The sequence below is a fragment of the Notolepis coatsorum genome (assembly GCF_963971535.1).
Source record: "Notolepis coatsorum genome assembly, chromosome: 5".
Lineage (NCBI taxonomy): Eukaryota > Metazoa > Chordata > Actinopteri > Aulopiformes > Paralepididae > Notolepis > Notolepis coatsorum.
In genome coordinates, this window is record NC_140169.1 from 78,222,448 (window position 1) to 78,242,374 (window position 19,927).

The window sequence follows — 19,927 nt, forward strand, 5'->3', positions numbered from 1 at the left end:
AGACAGGTGTCCCCCAGGGCTCGGTTCTTAGACACCTCCTCTTCTCTCTCCACCAAATCTCTGGGAAACATTATCACGTCTCATACCTTCATATCAAGTTCAAGTTTGCTTTTATTTGTCATGTGGTATAAAGTACATTACAGTGAAATGCTTGGTTCTGTATGAACCCCTGAGAATGTGCTTCATACAGTACAAAAAAGTAAAAAAGGAATGCACAATGAGGTACAAAAATGCAGACAATGAGGTAAAAAAAAAAAAAATACATAAAAGAAAAATGCTAAATGAGGTATGGATGTAGTGCAAATCTCTTGAATAAATAGATAAAATATAGAGTGTAGATGGATGGGTTGATGTTACATAGAGTCATTGAGCATCCTGATGGCCTGATGGATACTGCTATGCCAATGACACTCTCTTCCTCTCATTTCCTCCCCGAGATATCCAAGTCTCTGAGCAGATCCCAGCCTGTCTGTCTGACATTTACACCTGGATGACGACCAACCACCTCAAACTGAACCTAAGCAAGTTACTTCATCTGCCGGCCGAATCCTCCCCGCTGACCGACCTTTTGATCACAGTGGAGGATGTAGCCGTGAACCTTGGTGTAGTCCTTGATGATGACCGGCTGAACTTCTCCGCTCACATCGCCGCAAAACACCCAGAACCTGCAGATTCTTCCTGAGCAACATCAGAAGGATCCGCTCCTTCCTGACAAAAGAAACCACCCAACTTCTCCTGCTGGTCTACCAACCTGGCCACTAAAGCCACTTCAACAGATACGTAGCACAGCGGCCCGCCTGATCTCCAACCTACCAAAGTCAGCCCATGTTACCCCACTTCTTAGAGAGCTGCACTGGCTCCCCATCGACGCACAAATCCGCTTCAAGGCCCTCGACCTGGCATACCGTGTAGCGAAGGGAACCGCTCCCTCCTACCTCCGGTCAATGGTCTCTAACTACACACCCTCAAGACCCCTCCGCTCTTCCATCATCTGGCCGCCTCAGACCCACTATCCTATCCGAGGTCCAGGGGGGGTCATCCAAGAGAAGTCGGCTATTCTCCGTCCTTGCTCCACAATGGTGGAACGAACTTCCCACCACAGTCAGGACAGTAGGAACCCAACCAATTTTACATCGTCGACTAAAAACACACTTCTTCAATCAATATCTGAAATGAAAAGATATCTATATACATTTAAAAGAAAATGTAATAAAGAATACTAACCTTTGTACTGACTTTTACTTGTATGCACTCTGCTACTAAGGAAACAATCGACCTTGCCGTAGTGTTGTCAAAAATATCGAAGTATCGATACATATCGATACTGAATATTTAAAAAGGCTTCGATACTCATTTCCCGAAGTACCGATACTTTCTGCAGTATCGGTACCACCAGCTGGCGAGTGTTCTACCGCAAGTTGTTGACGCGCTGTTCAGAGCGCTCAGCGTGCTTGCCCCCCCGGCTCCTCCGAGTCCAGCCCTCCCCCTCACAGAGTCACAGAGAGCCGTCTTCTTCAGTTAGTAAACAAACATTTTAGCTGAAGATAGTAAATGCAGAGCCTCCGCAACTTGTGCTTGTGGATAAAGAAAGCAGCAGAAGTGCTGTTTGGAGGTACTTCGGGTTTCAAGTAAACAACGAAGGACAAGCTACAAATGCCCCAATGCTATTTGCAAGCGGTTATAGCAGTGCCAGCGCCGATCTCCATAAAGAAATGAAAGAGGTTCGTGACAGCTGCTCTTTCAACGTCACTGTGACTGAAGCATTAAACCATTAACTCTAGTTTAATACATGATACGTTGTCTACTGATGGCGCATAATATCAACAGCTGCTTCGTTGTAACGTTACAGCTACCAGCTAAAGTTAGCTCCCTTAGCTTAGCTGGCCACAGTTATAAATACTGCATTGGAAACGGAGTAACGTTAACGTGTAAACGTTATGTCGAGGTCATACAATACTACAGTCGACATAAGGTTAACGTTACCCCGTTTCCACCAAGTGTTTAAATAGCAGCGCCAGCAATCTTGTTGAAAATGTAACATTACTAAAATGCTCCGAGCATAGCCTCTCTGTCTCTCTCTGTCTCTCTCCATCTACTGCTACCTCTCTCTCGCTCTCTCTCTCTCTACCGCTACCTCTCTCTCGCTCTCTCTCTCTATCTACCGCTACCTCTCTCTCTCTCTCTCGCTCTCCATCTACCGCTACCTCTCTCTCTCTCTCTCTCTATCTACCGATACCTCTCTCTCTCTCTCGCTTGCTCTCGTTATCTTTAAATAAAAACTGTTACTAACTGTTCAGTTTGTGAGGTACATGCAACACAGATTACAGTGTTTACATCTGTCTGCTTGAGAAAATACCATGTTCTGCATTTGCAATAAAAATGATTGAAGTGAGATGAACAGTTATTTTTAAATGTGTGATCTAAAGATAAACAAAGGGTTTTAAAAGTGTTATATTTATCTTCTCTTATAGTACCAGACTCGAAGCTGAGGAGAATCAACCAGCAACAAAAGCTAAATTTGTTTAAAAAAAAATAAATAAAAAATATATATATATATATATATATATATATATTTTTTTTTGGTATCGAAATGGTATCGAAGTATCGATACTTTTCAAGGTATCGTATCGAAGTCGAAATTCCAGTATCGTGACAACACTGCCTTGCCTATTCTACTATGTAAATATGCACTCAAGTTCGACACTGTTTGACAAACAATATTACCGACCCTTAGTTGCCAGAGTTGTACCCTTCCTGCTGACTTGTCGTACAGAACTTGTAAAACGCTTTGGCTAAAAGCATCAGCTAAATGAGTACATATACATTTAGTCATTTAGCTGACGCTTTTATCCAAAGCGACTTACTAGTTCTGTACGACAAGACATCAGGAAGGGCACAACTCTTATCATCAGAGTAAATGTAAAAATGTCATATCACATTGTGATTTGTACTGGAACACGTCAAATACCGTTATAACTCAGACAAATATTGTCATATATTTTTGGCATGTGGCCCAACCCTACACCTGAAGCATGTTATGGTTTTAGAGAACTGCTCTCCTATAGGGATTACCCAAAGTTAAGTCTGACAGCTAATCCTTCACTCACCACACAAGATTACAGCACTGCTAAGGTCTCGGTGTGTGTAGTAGATGGGAGAGGGAGGGAGGGAGGGAGGGAGGGAGGGAGGGAGGGAGGGAGGGAGGGAGGGAGGGAGGGAGCGAGACTGTGTGGTGGTATTATGCCTACTAGTCTTTAAAGGTAGAATCTGTAATGCAGTCAAACAACAACCTCTAGGCAAATGTTTTGTTTTGTTTAGATGTGTAGGTTGGAGTTTAGTAACTTATTGTACCGTGAATTTCTCCAGACCTCTCTTGGAAGAGTCGGAGGTGTGGCCAGAAATAGCAAACCATCCCCTATATACCCACTCAGTTCCAACTCACACATCAGACCAAAAACATTTATAAATAATTAAACAAAGTGCAATACCAAGTCACCGTTTGAAGGCATACGGATTTTATCTTTAAGTACAGACAACCAAATGATATGTTCAGTAAAGTAACTGCAGCTCAATGCAACCAGGGAACTGTGCAACACAACATCAAATCTGACCATTTAAAGGCACAATCAGAGATCCAAATGTAAAGAAATGGGTAGCCCTGCCAACAAAAATATTAAGTAGCAGTGGAGACGCACGTTTATTCTCCAGCTGTTGACTGGAATGTAATGTCTATCATTTTTGCCCAATGGCACCAAACTATCATCTAAAATCTATTGGATTAAAACTCAGTATCAATGTAAAAGTGTAGCACTCAAGACTGGATATCGGCGGTGAATGAAGTAGAGACGGTGCCTCTCAGGTCCTCCGGTGGGACAGGATGACCCCAGGTCACCTTCAACGAGAAACTGTCCAAGGCATCACACAATGGAGGCATGTATATGTGTATGCCCAAGAAGGCCAAGGTCACAGGCCTTAACGACTACAGACCGGTCGCCCTGACGTCTGTGGTCATGAAGGTCTTTGAGCGCCTTGTCCTGGCCCACCTGAAGTCCACCACAGACCCTCTCCTGGACCCCCTGCAGTTTGCATACAGAGCCAACCGTTCCACGGACGATGCTGTGAACATGGCTCTGCATTATGTCCTGGAATACCTGGACACTGCAGGGACCTACGCCAGGATTCTGTTGGTGGACTTCAGCTCGGCCTTCAACACCATACTCCCGCACATCCTGGAGCACCAGATGTCCCTGCTGCAGGTGCCGGACTCTACCTGCAGGTGGATCACGGACTTCCTGACTAACAGGTCACAGCGGGTGAAGTTGGGAATCAACATCTCCGATCCCAAGTCCATCAGCACTGGCACCCCACAGGGCTGTGTTCTGTCCCCACTACTATTCTCCCTGTACACCAACAGCTGCGTCTCTCTGCACCCCTCGGTCAAACTCCTGAAGTTTGCGGACGACACCACCCTGGTGGGTCTCAGATCCAGGGGGGACAAGTCCGCCTACAGGAGGGAGATCGAGAGGCTGCTGAGCTGGTGCAGCTGCAACAACCTGGACATCAACGCCCAGAAAACAGTAGAGATGGTAGTGGACTTCAGGCGGAGGGCAGCCCCCCCCACCCCGATCATTCTGGGAGGCACCCCGGTGGCCTCTGTGGAGTCCTGCCGCTTCCTCGGCATGACAGTCTCCCGGGACCTAAAATGGGAGCTGAACACCATCGCTCTCAATAAAAAGGCCCGGAAGAGGATGTACTTCCTACGTCAGCTGAGGAAGTTCAGGCTGCCGAGGACCATGATGGTCCAGTTTTACACCGCCATCATCCAGTCCATCCTCACCCTCTCCATCATCACCTGGTTCCCTGCAGCGGGTGATTCGCTCGGCGGAGAGGGTGATCGGCTGCCCCCTTCCCTCCCTCGAGTCCCTACATTCCACCAGGGCCTTGAGGAGGGCAAGGAAGATCATGGCAGACCCCGCCCACCCGGGTCACAACCTCTTCAACATGCTCCCCCACGGCAGGCGGCTACGGCTGCCCAAGACACTAAAGTCCCGCCACAGACTGAGTTTCTTCCCCTCAGCAGCTCGCCTGGTAAACTAGTCAGGTGTCCCCCTGCTCCCCCCCCCCCCCTCTATGGCGAGCTGCTAGGGCTGGACTTCTGGACTTGAACTTTGGTTTGCACTGTATCCATGTCCCCAACCACCGCACTTTCACAGTCTTATTGTTGTCTCACTGTTATGTCCTGTCTTGCACTTTACTTAAAATTATTTATTTACTGTTGTATTGTCTTAATTGTGAAAAAAGTATGCACTGTAATGCCAAAACACGTTCCATTTTGTACCTGTATGAAATGGCGAATAAAGTAATCTGAATCTGAATCCAAATCCTAATGATACTTTTCTATAATGTAACATAACAGCAATGTCTGGTAGGGGCGTAACGGTACACAAAAACCATGGTACGGTACGCACCTCGATTTTGAAGTCACGGTTCGGTACGGGTTTTCGGTACAGTGGGGGGAAGTTTGGCTTTCCATGTTCCACTCAGGGGTGATGTAGTGTGTGCAGTAACTCATTGTACTTGTAGGGCTGTCAACGGATATTTGTTAAATAAAAAAAAGTATATTAGATTGTGAATAAAACAGCCCCCGGTGGGCGCCGGTTGTTAGTGGTTAACATACCGTTGAATTTGTTCGGTACACAGCCGTACTGAACCTTAGGTCCGGACCAGTACTGAAACGGTTCGGTACGGATACGTGTATCTTTACACCCCTAATGTCTGGTGTGATATGATGTTCTATTTGAAAACATCCATAGCGGAGGCAGAAAATGACTATGAAATTGGTGTACGGGGGGAGGGGGGGGGGAGAGGGTCCATCCATCCACTCAGCCGTGAGGAGACTGTGGAATAATTTGCACTTGGTTTGTTCTGGGCAAATGATTTCCGCCCCACTAATCTGCTCTTGTTAATCTGGGAACTGTTCTCTTCATGGGGCCGCATCCCTTTTGATTACTTGTTCCCGACACACACTACTTTTTTCCCTCCCTTTGCCCTCTCACCCTCTCTTTCTTCCTCTATGGCACCCATCTCTTAGCTCCCTGAATCCTGCCCCCCTTTTTTCCACAGTTCCTATAATAATTCTATGATTGAGGTCATTGCATGGCAGAAATATGAGATATGGGAAATGGCAGAAGTGTGTGATTCAGGGGCCTATATCTCCAGGCTCCCTGTGACTTAATTTGGCCAAGTCCTCACTTCTCTGCCTTTCTCACCCATTTTACATTTTACTTTGTTTCACTATAGGGAGGTGTAGTCCGACGTCACTTTGGACCGCCCGCCAGGTCCACCCGTATAGTGTGCCATCGAACGAAGCTTCGAAGCTTCGAAGTATTTAAGACAGCCCTAGTATTGACTAGGGATGGGTACCTTTCACATTTGAACCGATACCGGTACCGGTACCTGTGAATCGATACCGGTACCCAACGGTACCTTTTTTCGGTACTTTAGTCTCAAGAAATGTAATTTACCTACCTCAGTCATAAAAAAGAAATCCAAACTTCAAATAACTACAATTTCGACAGTTTTCGGCTTGCCATTGCTCCGACTGCTTTGTTGTTGAATCAAGTCAAATCCTAGGTAAGCATATATTGTGCGTGTGAACGTTGACATGAAAAGAAAAAAGTTAATTTTTTTTTTTTTTTTTTTTTTTTTCACTTGATTCGATACTTAAGCATTACATCACGCGCAGGAGTGGTTTGTGACCAATAAACCATGCCTAGGGGTGGTCGTTAGGGCCGAGGCGCAGCCGAGGGTCGTTAGACCCCCCTAGGCATGGTTTATTGGTCACAAATCACGACTACAAGTGGTGTAAAGCTTTTATACAACTGCCAGATTCATCCAACCTTATTTCTATACAATAAACACACATTAATCGAAGATTTATTGAAAAAACCATCCGCCAGAAAAAGTAGTTCCCACAACTACAAAAAAGACAAGTTGCCTCCATGTGGAAGCAGCTTGAAGTGCATCCAACCAAACTAACACATCCAACTGTGTATTATTGGAATGATTGAGAGAAGTTGCCTCATGTGGAAGCAGCTTGAAGTGCATCCAACCAACTAACACATCCAACTGTGTATTATTGGAATGATTGATTGAACATTTTATTACCAGATGCAGAATGGGTACAATACAGTACGGCTCAATACACACAATTGTTAAGGGAATGCAGACCTACTTTCCATAGAACTTCATTCTTAGATGCTTCTATATAAAGTAGGTAAAACAAATTAAAACGTTTTCTTTGCCCTATAGGAAAAAACGTTTTCTTCGCCCTATTTTTTTATTTATTTCTTTTAGCCTAAACTTAACCAGTTGGAAACCAGGGGTACAGTAATAAAATTAGCAATCAACCAATCAATCAATTCAATAGACCATGCTCACTTAAAACAGCGCTGCTTCTCTCTCAGTCTGACTCCCCCGCTGTTGCAGACAGGAGTGTGTGTGTGTGTGTGTGTGTGTGTGCGTGTGTGTGCGTGTGTGTGTGTGTGTCACAGTGTGTGTGTGTGTGTGTGTGTGTGTGTGTGTGTGTGTATGTGTGTGTGTGTGTTTGTGGTAGGGCTGGGCGATATGACGATATTATATAAATATCGGGTACAGTTCATTAACGATACACTTTTTAAACGTATCGTGGATATCGTGATGTTTTGCCCAAGAGGATTGTGTCGCGTCAATCTGGTCCACACGTTGAAACTTTTGAACAGCGCCGCCCCACACACACACTACTGCATCAAAGTTACTACTTATGATAACAAAGGCATTCGTTTTGTGGCATTAACGTTATATAGTTACATGTTCAATAACATCAGCATATTTACATAGCAACGTCCGAGGTCGACCTAGATATAGCAAGCATTAGTCGTTCATATCTCAGCCCGTGCTGACTCAGTTGTGCCCATTCTGCGGTCTGTTAATAAAGTTTTCAATCAGACAGATGTATGGAAAGGCTTTTATTATAACATCTGTTGCAGTAAAATCATTATGCCTCCAGTCGTTTAGTCTTCCTGCGGAGCTAAAAGCTAAACGTCGGCCGCGGGGAGCTATTGTTGTTGTCATTGAGCTCTCCAATGACGGAAGTAAAAAATTAATACGCGCTTGCCGATTGGTGCTAAGAACAGCAGGGCGGGTGCAAGCGTTGTGACGTAATTGGCAGACTCGACTGTCAATCAAAATGATTCTGTTTGCCGTCTGAATGAATGAAAACGTTATTAACAGATTGCAGCATGGGTACAATACAGTACAGCTCAATACAACAACAGTGGACTGGAGGATGCAGACCAGAGAAAGACTTTCATCTTGTTTACATCAGGGTCCCCCATTTTCAATTCATCATATTTCATATCTAAATCATATAATATCTCATTGCTAAATATATGCAATATATAATCTAATAATCTAAATCTAATATATAATATAAAAATGCTAAATGCATGGGTATTTTATTTTGTCTTTAATGTTAGCTTGCAAACTCAAATTTGGTAAGCCTCATAATGAATTGTTTGGGGAAAAAAAGAAAAACATCGTGATGCGTATCGTGTATCGCCGAAAGGTCAGAAAATATCGTGATATCATATTTAGGCCATATCGCCCAGCCCTAGTTTGTGGGTACGCCAGCGTCGGACAGTGTGAGAGTGAACGCTGCAGTCAGTGGGAAGGAAGTAGAAATTTAAATCAATCAATTAATCAATCAATCAATCCGCGATTTTTCTTTTGTTCTAGATTGACTCAAGACCCATCAATTACATCATCCAACATTGTTTAAAGGACTAACACATTCCCCTTGACAGAATCGCTTCATATTTAGTCGTTATGGTGCTATCAACATATCCATTTGTTGTCCGCGATCTTGTTTTCTCCCGGAGTGAGCCGGGGAGTGATATGTGATTCGGTTGTGGGCGGGTCCTGAGCCCAGGACCGTGGATTGTTGCCAATAAAGACGTGTAAATGGCCAATCAGAATCGAGAAATTTGCATGCCGTTGTATAATCGGTAATACCGACGTGTTTCGGTTCGGTACCTCAAAAGTACAGAATTCGGTACCCATCCCTAGTATTGACTTACATTAATTCCCAAGTCCCTTACCCCGACCTTAATCATACACATGATATGCCCAACCCTAACCTTAACACATTGTGCGCCAAGAACGACATAAATCGATATTGCCCGCCATGCGTTGAACGCCAACAACGGCGTATCACGTGTTTGGGATCAATATTTCATTTTTTCCCCATGGCATTCATAATTCATCCAGCCTCCCTCCGGATCGCAGCCGGACCCTGTTCCGATATTGCAACGCCTCAATACCGCCGCCTGGTGGATGGTCGGGCAAGTTACACTCACGCCAAACCGGAAGTGGCGATCAGTGCATCGAGGAAATTCCTCCCCCAGAGATATATTGTGGTGTGGATCAATATACACACTTGAGTGCATTTGGATGGCGCGGAAGATGGCCAGAAGATGGCGCGGCTCAGGTTAGTCGCAGTCGGTTTTGCTCCGCAACGATTGTGCTTACTTTTAGTCATTATGTTTATTTTTACTACTTTTTTTATGGAAACAACACTGGCGGGGACGTCATACGACCGCCAGTCACTTATTGACCTAAACTCCGGACTTAAAGAGGCGTTTAGAGACACTTTATGCCAAGATTGGCCACCGGCGATCAGGCGGGACAAAGACAAAGACAAAAGCAGCGGCAGGAAGAAACACAGGGGCAGGAGAGGCGGAATCAGATTAAGGTTAATACCGTCCGGCGATCCCATCCATCTTTCTGGCGAATGCACGTTCGCTAGAGGGTAAGATGGACCATTTACGGGCGAGGGTCCAATTCCAGCGAGAGGTGAGGGACTGCAACATCATGTGCTTCACGGAGACATGGCTGAAACCAGCGACTCCGGATCACAGCGTCTCTTGTTTTTGGAATTACAGCAGAAAAGCTTAAAAACATACTTATATTCTCGACGGTATTAACACAACAATGTAGGGCTGGGCGATAAAACGATAACGATAACTATCGGTAGAGCTGCCGCGATTACCGCATTACCGCGGTATCGCTGTTACATCACGCCCACCGCAAGAGTAGGCTGAATACCGCGTCACCGCTGTTTTTTTTTTATAATAATAAAATACCCTTCTCTCGTTGGGCTTGCGGCTCTGCAGATATACCCTACTCCTCTATCGAGGTTCCAAGCGACCCTATTGGGTACCAGAAAAGTCATGTGAAACATTGCAGACCACTGATTGGTCAGAAGAGAGACGCTTCACACGTTGGATCGTCTTGCAGTGCTTTTACTTCCTGAATCTCAGCCATTGATCAGAGCTCAGTCACAACACGGCTAATATACGTTAGCTCCCACCGGAGACCGGAGTGGATTACCGACGTACCGTCGCTCCTCAGGGAACGAGGCATAATGATTTTACTGCAACGAAATGTTATAATAAAAGCCCTTCGTTCTATACACTTGTCTGATTGAAAACTTTATTAACAGACCGCAGAATGGGTACAACTCTGCACGCTCTGAGCAAAGAAAGGAACTGAGATATGAATTGAGTAACGCTTGTGCCTTGCTATGGTCCGGTAAATACGAACGTGTAACTATATAACGTAATGCCACAAAACGAATGCCTTTGTAATCATAAGTAGTAACGTTATAATAATAATAAGAAGAAGAAAGGGTCGGGGGGTAACCTGCCCGCGACACAGGGGATACTTCGAATCCGTGTTTCACTTTTAACGAATGCGTGGTTGCCGAATCCCAAACAATATTCATGCTGCAAAGTCATCCTCTAAAGATAGACATTTAGACTAGAGGCAGGCTATATGCTATAAAGAGTAGACTACAAAAAAAATGCATTCAAACTTTTTTTTTGTGTGTGTGCGGTTATTACCGCAGCGGTAGGAAATATTTCGCAAATTTGTGCGGTAAGGAAAACAGCAATACCGCGGCAGCTCTAACTATCGCGATAAATTATTTCCTCGAAATAAACATGAAACGTGGTCGCAAAGTTTCGATATATCGATTTTCCAAGCTTGGATATGAGCACGCACTAACAACCAATCGGTGAAGGAGATGGCCGAGAGCGAAGGAGACCCGGAAGGAGACCCAGAGGTAGGACTCACTCAACAACAAGGCTTGCTAGGCTAATTAGCTTGCACGGCGATGTTTTATATATTTACGTGCCGAGTATGTGTGTGGCGTGAATTCTGAGGCCACGTTTATAGTAGTGTGGGGTATACAGTGGACGTCGTTTCAATATATTGTGGCGGAAGAGAGTATTTTAGTGTCATATTTAGCACATTGTCATGGAATACACCGCTTAGAAGCAACAGGCTGGCTAGGATAACTAGCTTGTACGGCGATGTTTTATATATTTACGTGGCGAGTATGTGTGTGGCGTGAATTCTGAGGCCACGTTTATAGTAGTGTGGGGTATACAGTGGACGTCGTTTCAATATATTGTGGCGGAAGAGAGTATTTTAGTGTCATATTTATTACATTGTCATGAGATATTTCGCTTGTCGGCTAACTGCTAACGTGCGCGGACTGATGACGACATCAACTCGACTCGAGACATTCGCTTAGAAACAACAGGCTGGCTAGGATAACTAGCTTGCACGGCGATGTTTTATATATTTACGTGCCGAGTATGTGTGTGGCGTGAATTCTGAGGCCACGTTTATAGTAGTGTGGGGTATACAGTGGACGTCGTTTCAATATATTGTGGCGGAAGAGAGTATTTTAGTGTCATATTTATTACATTGTCATGAGATATTCCGCTTGTCGGCTAACTGCTAACGTGCGCGGACTGATGACTACATCAACTCGACTCGAGACATTCGCAGCAGCATAAGAAGTTAATTAAACTTGACAGACATTATATCGACGATAATTATCGATATCGAATTATATGAAAAAAAATTATAATTTTATCGCGATAACGTTTTTGGTCATATCGCCCAGCTATACAACAATGTATGAATGAAAAAATTGAACGTTCCCACATCCGGAACGATAGATACCCGATGTTGAATGGGCCATAGTAATGCAGACATAGCTATAATATTTAAAAAGTTATAGCCCTGCAAAGAAGGTAAACATCTCCATAGGCTTACAGCGGTGGCAGAGAGGGCATAATGATGGGCACAATGCATGGCGCCCAATGTGTTAACCTAATAAGCAAAGGACAAAAACCTCCTCACAACCCAAAATGTCCTCAAGAGTCGGTTCTCACAAGTATAGTTACACACACACACACACACTTCACTGTAATTAATCAGGGATGCCCGTCAACCCCCATCAATCAAATTATAGCTCTAATTCAATGGAATTCAAAGTGAATGACATTAATATAAACTCAACCCTGACACAGCTGACCCTTACATGCCATTACTATTACAAGCATTAATGTGGGGAGGGGGGGGGGCATGTACATGTGTGTCATGATGCTAAAAATAACTCTTTTTCTAAACACTCAGAGATCGCCTTGCCTTTTCCAGAGATTCCAGAGAAGTGTGATCAACTACATTGTATCACTCATTTGTCCCATTACCTAAGGCCTTAGGCATTCATTCAGTGGTGGAGTTGAGGATTGTCAGGTTATTGTCACCAGGCAACAGCCTGGGAGTGATTATGCGTTTGGTTGTGTGTGTGTGTGTGTCTCTGTGCGTGTATGTCTATCCAGAGCTAATCTTGCAAACTACAAGGCTGTATTTTATTTAAATTAATTTCCATCATTGTCCATTGAAATAGATATTCAGCATAAAGTTACACCTTTTGAACACAACGACCGGCTATGCATTAACAAGGATACGTACAGTAGATGTGAGGCATTCTGGCAGATTGAACTGGTCGTACACACACAAGGTGCCATGCCTGTGAGTCACCACTAGGGCCAGAGTGGCTAAGTGTGAGTGAGTGAGTGAGTGCGTGAGTGAGTGAGTGAGTGAGTGAGTGAGTGCGTGAGTGAGTGAGTGAGTGAGTGCGTGTCTGAGTGAGTGCGTGAGTGAGTGCGTGAGTGAGTGCGTGAGTGAGTGCGTGTCTGAGTGAGTGCGTGAGTGAGTGCGTGAGTGAGTGTCTGAGTGAGTGCGTGAGTGCGTGAGTGAGTGAGTGAGTGAGTGAATGAGTGAGTGAGGAGTGAGTGTGTGAAAGACCGACCAGAGTGAGCGACCAGAGTGAGCTAGTTAGTGACATTGCCAGTCATAGAGGTGCTTCGCATCTAAAAACATTCATGTATGAATTAATCACCCTTCATATGCTTACATGCTTCCTAACATCCTGCTGCCTATATGCTTCCTAAGTTCCTATACATTTCTAAATGTTCATATGACCCTTATCCCTCCTAACATGCTTCCCATGATTCCTAACACCCTTCCTACCATCTAGCGTTAGCATGCCAATGCTAATATCTATAATTGAAGAGCAGCATCTGTCCGTCGCGTTACTATAAGAAGTGCGGTCAGAGTTTTTATGCGTATGATGTCTGTGTGATTGTCCGTGTGTCTGGCGTGACGCCTGGTGAAGATTTGCGCTCTACTGAGCGCAGCTTTCTAGTTCTTTATAAGATCAAGTAGACCTGCTTTTTATTTATTTATTTTCATTGAGACAAGACTTGAATGTGCTTTCCATTAGGCACATTCCTGCCCATGTAGGGCTGTGAGTTATACACCTAATATTAAAGTATACCATCATACATTGTTTGCCATGCCATCATCGACAAAATACATGTTGCAAAGAATTTACATGTTGAACTTAATCTAAAAACTGTTCCTTGGTGCAGTATTATAAAGACTTCGGGATGAAAATAGACTATTTTCAATTAGTACCACCAGGACAATTTGCACATTTGATTTAGCATCAGTCAAAAATCCCCTCTTGAGAATAGTAAGTGTCTGTCTGTCTGTCTGTCTGTCTGTCTGTCTGTCTGTCTGTCTGTCTGTCTGTCTGTCTGTCTGTCTGTCTGTCTGTCTGTCTGTCTGTCTGTCTGTCTGTGTCTGTGTCTGTGTGTCTGTGTGTCTGTGTGTCTGTGTCTGTGTGTGCCTAGCCCCGGGCCCTGACAGTGACCGTCTTCCTCACTTTGCAATGTATGTGTTTTATGTCAGAGATTTTACTTTTTCAGGGGTCCAGTCAGACATTTCTTTATTTGGTTCTGATCAAACTGATATCAAACAAATATGATGAAAGGGAGATTATAAACCTTTGGTTTTAGGAGATGGAGAGCAGGTGTGTGTGTGTGTGTATAGGTATAACCTTACATTTCAAGTAATTTGTATATGGACAGTGACTACCGTAATTCCTCTAATAGTAACCCCGGCTTGTATTTGTTTCAACTGTAGCGGGTACCAGGCTTGTATTAGGAGGAGGCCTGTATAAGAGGGAGGCCTATATTTCAAATTTTCAAACAGATCATAATGAATAAATCAACATTTTGTGTCAGTTTGAACCCAGTAAAATGTACTGGGTTCATTTATTGAAACCAAGTACTGTATGAAATAGTAAACAGTGCAATTACAGGTGGTCACTGGTCATTTCAACGTTTTCAAAGTGAAATCAAGTAACTAGCTCAGTATGCAGCTCAGTATATTAGTAACCCGGCTTGTATTAGGAGGCCGGCTTATAATTGCTTAGCTCAAGAGCGCACCCGGCCATTAATAGAGACCCGGCTTGTATTTGAGACCCGGTTACTATTAGAGGAATTACGGTAATATGACTATTGTGAGCAAACATATCTGCATGCGACACATAGCCTATATCTGAATTGGTACAAAAAGTGGGAGAATAGGCACATTTCTATCCAAAACAGCCACATACTGTACATGTGTGTTTTGGTTTTTGAGATATTGTAAGTATTAGCAGTTGTTGCCAGTTGGTAGAGGAAGTCAATGTGGGGTTTCACAATTTCTCTGGGGGAAAAAAAACACACATGTTGAGTGACTTGTGACAAATCCGATACGCTTATTAAAAATGGTGGTGTGTGTGTCCCTTTAAAAGTAATTGTAACCGGTTTGGAAGCAGAACCCAACCTTCCCCTGAAGCACACGGTCAGCTGGCTTCCAATAAAAGACAGTTTACCCTTTAGACAATATTCAGCACGTACATTTATGCCCGGGCTCCAAGTAAAAAAGACCGAGGTCATTATTTGCATAACAAACATGCCCTCTTCTCAGCCTTGGAAGAGAGATAACGCAATGAAACACGCGTCACGTATAGGCTACACAATTATGTTATTATTCAACACTACGATATTATTAATGCAACCAGTATCAATAGACCATTGGCATTGAATTACTTCATTTGAAATATACCCACCCAAGTCTCCTGCTTCCTTCCAGTGCATTATGAATCATAATGCTCAGTCACAGATGGAAAGTTGCTGCGTTGAAAGAGCATAATATAATAATGGACTATCAAGAATATCTCTATATTTTATAGAATCAGAACTGGCTTGGACGTGGAATTATAGACGCGCGCATACAAGCGCTAGTCATAATACAAGTTACATAATAAACATTGCGCTCCACTAACCCCTTCCGTGACTGTGATGCACCGAGTGAATCCACAGTCACTTGCTCCTCAATAGGAAACCAACCTAGATTCACCCTGAAGGACTGGTTCTGGCCGAACCGTTCGTTATACAAGAATCACAGCGAAATTCCAAAGGTACTCACAGTTGCACGAGGGTTTCGGACAGGGATACGGGCTGGTTTGAAAGCTCGTCGTTGCTAATAAACATTTTAAATAATTTGTATAAACTGGTCAACATTGCATTATTTCCGGCGTTGGGTGCATGATGCGCATGAACACCAGGCAGCCAACGCCGGAAATAATGCCGTTTCGAGCAGTTTCTAAAAAATATTTAAAATGTTTATTGGCAACGCCGAGCTTTCAAACCCTAGCGTATCTATGTCCGAAACCCTCGTGCAGCTGTGAGTACCTTTGAAATGTCTCTGTGATTCTTGTATAACGAACGGTTCGGCCAGAACCAGTCCTTCAGGGTGAATCTAGGTTGGTTTCCTATTGAGGAGCAAGTGACAGTGGATTCACTCGGTGCATCACAGTCACGAAAGGGGCTACACTACACCCTCCCTGTGCAAAGAGAATAATGCTGAAATGTGAACCTGGTTCTATGATATCATGCATGTCTTCGATGCAACTGCCACTAATATACCACATCACTCGTAATGAATATACAAACAAAGCGTCAATCACTCACCGCCACAGAGCCAGACGAGGAGGCGATGTAGACCTTGATGACCATTGTAATCCTAAATCAACGTCGCGCAGCCGGGGACAGTGACTCTTTGGCAGTAGCCTACTAGTAGTAGTGGTATTATTAATTTATTTAGTCAGAAATATTTTATCCCGAAAAGACGACTGCGTGTTTTTTTTGTGTGACTCTAATTTCAAATCGTGCTACTACTATAGATGAGTGTGGGCGCGTGTCTCCAATATTTATACTGTGCCATGATGATAACACAGCGTGCGCTACAATCGTCTGGTGCGCTCCACACCCCCCCCTGCTGGCCTCTGTCGTCATGACCTCAAGCACTGCTAGAGGGTCTGATTGGCAATGGGATTCTGGGAAGTGTAGTTCCTTTCATCTTTATTTCTTGCAGGGTGTTTTGTGACAACTAAATCAATATTTATCTTGCAGTCTCTCCGTTAGCTATAGTTAGGTCACGGGGGGGAAAAAACTTTTAATGTGTATCTCTCTGAGAGAGAGGACCCTGTATTTGCTAAAATTTGCATTACATTTGGATTCATTTATTTATAGAGGGATTTATATAGAAGGACCGCAATGGAAACACGCCTATGGCTTTATTGTGTTTATTTTAATCCTATTGGTAAATGCCAATGGTGATATGTGTATACCTGTGTTCATCTTGTGTTCAAATGTATTATGTGTTATTCCATTCTAAATCAATAAACTATTCTATCTTGTTAAAGTTAGAGGTTCTATGTAGGATTGCAAGTAACTGTCTAACTGTATATATAACTGTTTCCACTAGAGGGCGCTCTAGGCGGAGCCACTAATGCTGCCACCAGGTGGCGAGTATTTAAGGAGATGTCTCCTCCCCCTCTACCTCTTTCCCCACCTGCCTCTCACGGAGAGGAGAACTCATGTGCTGCTTTATTATATGTGAATAATAAACTACGCCAAAGGCTAAAGATAGAAACCATGCCTCTTGACCACATTATTGTCGCCCCATAGCCAGATTCTGTCAATAGGTTATGGGCCCAGATCACGCCGGGGCGAAATAATAAGGGTAGCAAGTTTAGATGAAGTATAGGCTAGGTTAGCGCCGGGAGCACTGCGTGGCTAGACGCTAGGCCAACAAGAGCTAAAGCTACGCCTACCATCAACCAAGAGGATGGCCACCAAGGGAAGGAGCAAATGGCCCTCATTCAATGGAAAGGCAGAGGACTACGAGCTCTGGGAAGAGCGCATGTTATGCTGCATGCACGGTGTGGGACTGAAGACGACGATCTTGACGGCCCCCACGGGAGACCTAACGGCGGAAGCACAAGCCCTGGACGACAAGCGTAATGCAGATGCATACTGTGAGTTAGCACGACTGCTCAACGACACAAGCTTGGGGCTGATATTCCGCGACACCAAAGACAAAGGCCGAGAAAGCCTGGGAGTGTTGAGAGAGCATTATATTGGGCAAGGAAGACCCCGAGTCGTGGCCCTCTACATAACACTAACAGCACTGAAGAAGGGGCACACCGAGACTGTGACCGAATACGTCATCAGAGCTGAGCAGATCATGACGGCATTGAAGAGTGCAGGAGAAGCACCAAGCGATGGGCTAATGATGGCGATGGTGATGAGAGGACTACCGGAGCTGTACAAACCGTTCACACTCCTGGTAACACACGGTTCAGCGGACATGACGCTGGGAAAGTACAAGGCCAAGTTACGAAACTTTGAGGCCTCAGAAGATACCCACCCAGCCGCCGCGGAGGCGGGAGAGAGGGTGCCCGAGCGACGCCGAGGGAGAAGACCAGGCCCACGGCGGAGCTGGCGTGTTGGCGATGCGGAGAGAAAGGCCATCGGAAAGGCGACTGCACAAAGACTGTCTGGTGTAGCTTCTGCAAATCCACAGGGCACACAGACAGAGCGTGCATGAAGAAACACAACCAGAGCGCGTGATACGCGCATGGACAAGATGACGGCCATGGACGAGACGGCGGCTACGGACAAGATGGCGGCTGTGGACAAGATGGCGGCAGCGGACAAGATGGCGGCAGCGGACAAGATGGCGGCGACGGTCGACGTGAGACGGATCGAGACGACGCCCGGAGAGTAACGGGACAAGAAGACTTCGCTTTCGGGGCGCGGACAGCATGCGTCGCCAGGCCGCCGCAGCTGCAGCGGGCCCAGAGAAAGGGACTGATCGTGGACACAGGTGCGTCGTCCCACGTCATCAACGACAGGAGTCGGTTCAAGAACTTTGACAACACTTTCCACCCGGAGAGACACAGCATGGAGCTGGCAGACGGGAAGCGCACCTACGGGTTGGCGCAAGAGAGAGGAGACGCACAGGTATGCCTCACAGACAGTGGGGGGCGCCGGTGTACAGTGACGTTAAAGAACGCTCTCTACGTACCATCATTCCCACAAGGACTATTCTCTGTAATAGCTGCAACTGCAAACGGTGCCAAAGTATTCTTCGATAAAAGTAAAAATGTTCTTGTAGAGCCTGATGGTATACGGTTTAACATAAAGATGTACCAGAGAATGTATTATCTGCAAACAGAGTGTAATGACAACGACAAGTGTAATGATAATAATGATATGTGTAGCGTGACGGTCAGTCACGGTATTGAGACATGGCATGAGATTATGGGTCATTGTAATTACGAGGATTTACTGAAACTGCAAGCAGTGACAGAAGGCATGCACATTGAAGGTGAAAAGTGTAGATCTGACAAAGAATATGTAGTGTGCAAAACGGGGAAGTTTACTCAATCGAGAAACAGAAATCCCACAGAAAAAGTAAAGGTGCACTTGCGCTAGTTAACACGGACCTAGCCGGTCCAGTAAGCAACGAGTCCATAGGAGACTTTAGATATGTACAGTCTTTTACAGATGTGTGCACAGGGGCAGTGTTTGTTTACTTTCTCAAAGCAAAGAGTGACACACTCCAGGCCACGGAGAAATTCCTGGCAGACGTAGCCCCTTATGGTAACGTAAGATGCTTGAGGTCCGACAACGGAACCGAGTTCACAAACAGAGAGTTCCAATCACTGTTGAGAAGGTACAAGATAAGACACGAGACGTCATGTCCATATCCTCCACACCAGAATGGAGTGGCAGAGAGGGAATGGCACACCCTTTTCGAAATGGCTAGGTGTAAGCTAGTAGACAGTAACTTACCTAAGAGTCTATGGCATTATGCGGTGCAAGAAGCCGCTTACACCAGAAACAGGTGCTTTAATAAGCACACAGGCACCACCCCTTATACAGCACTGACAGGAAAGAAGTGTAATCTAGCTAGAATGCACCAATTTGGATCAGTGTGTCATGCTTACCTGCAGGACAGGGGAAAGCTCGAGTCCGGATGTGAAAAAGGACTTTGTAGGGCATGACAAAGGGAGCCCCGCTTTCCTAGTTCATCATCCCGGTAAAGGGAGGGTGCAGAAACACAGGCTAGTCAAGTTTGTCACAAAGACAACATGTGAGAGCGAGACACAGACAGAGGAGCCAGAGCTGGACTCCAGAGTAAGGTGTGAAGAAACAGAGACACCTCAGCCCAGTGTACTTAGCACGGTCGTGCAGACAGACAGTCAGCCACCCCCAGAGGGCGATGACGAGGAGCACCCGAGGGTGACGTCACGTGCCCCAAGCAGTGGGAGGTATCCCTCAAGGGA

At 45.0% G+C, this 19,927-nt stretch overlaps 1 protein-coding gene across 1 annotated transcript in view; it reads right to left on the reverse strand.

Annotated features, from left to right (window-relative positions):
* sh3bgrl2 (SH3 domain binding glutamate-rich protein like 2) overlaps positions 1-16,415 on the reverse strand; it is a 62,186-nt gene extending 45,771 nt beyond the window's left edge. Inside the window, exon 1 of the mRNA XM_084314006.1 lies at positions 16,263-16,415. Coding sequence (XP_084170132.1) covers positions 16,263-16,307 — 45 coding nt within the window. The 5' untranslated portion in view covers positions 16,308-16,415. The remainder of the gene's footprint in view (positions 1-16,262) is intronic.
* Between the last annotated feature and the right edge of the window lie 3,512 nt (positions 16,416-19,927).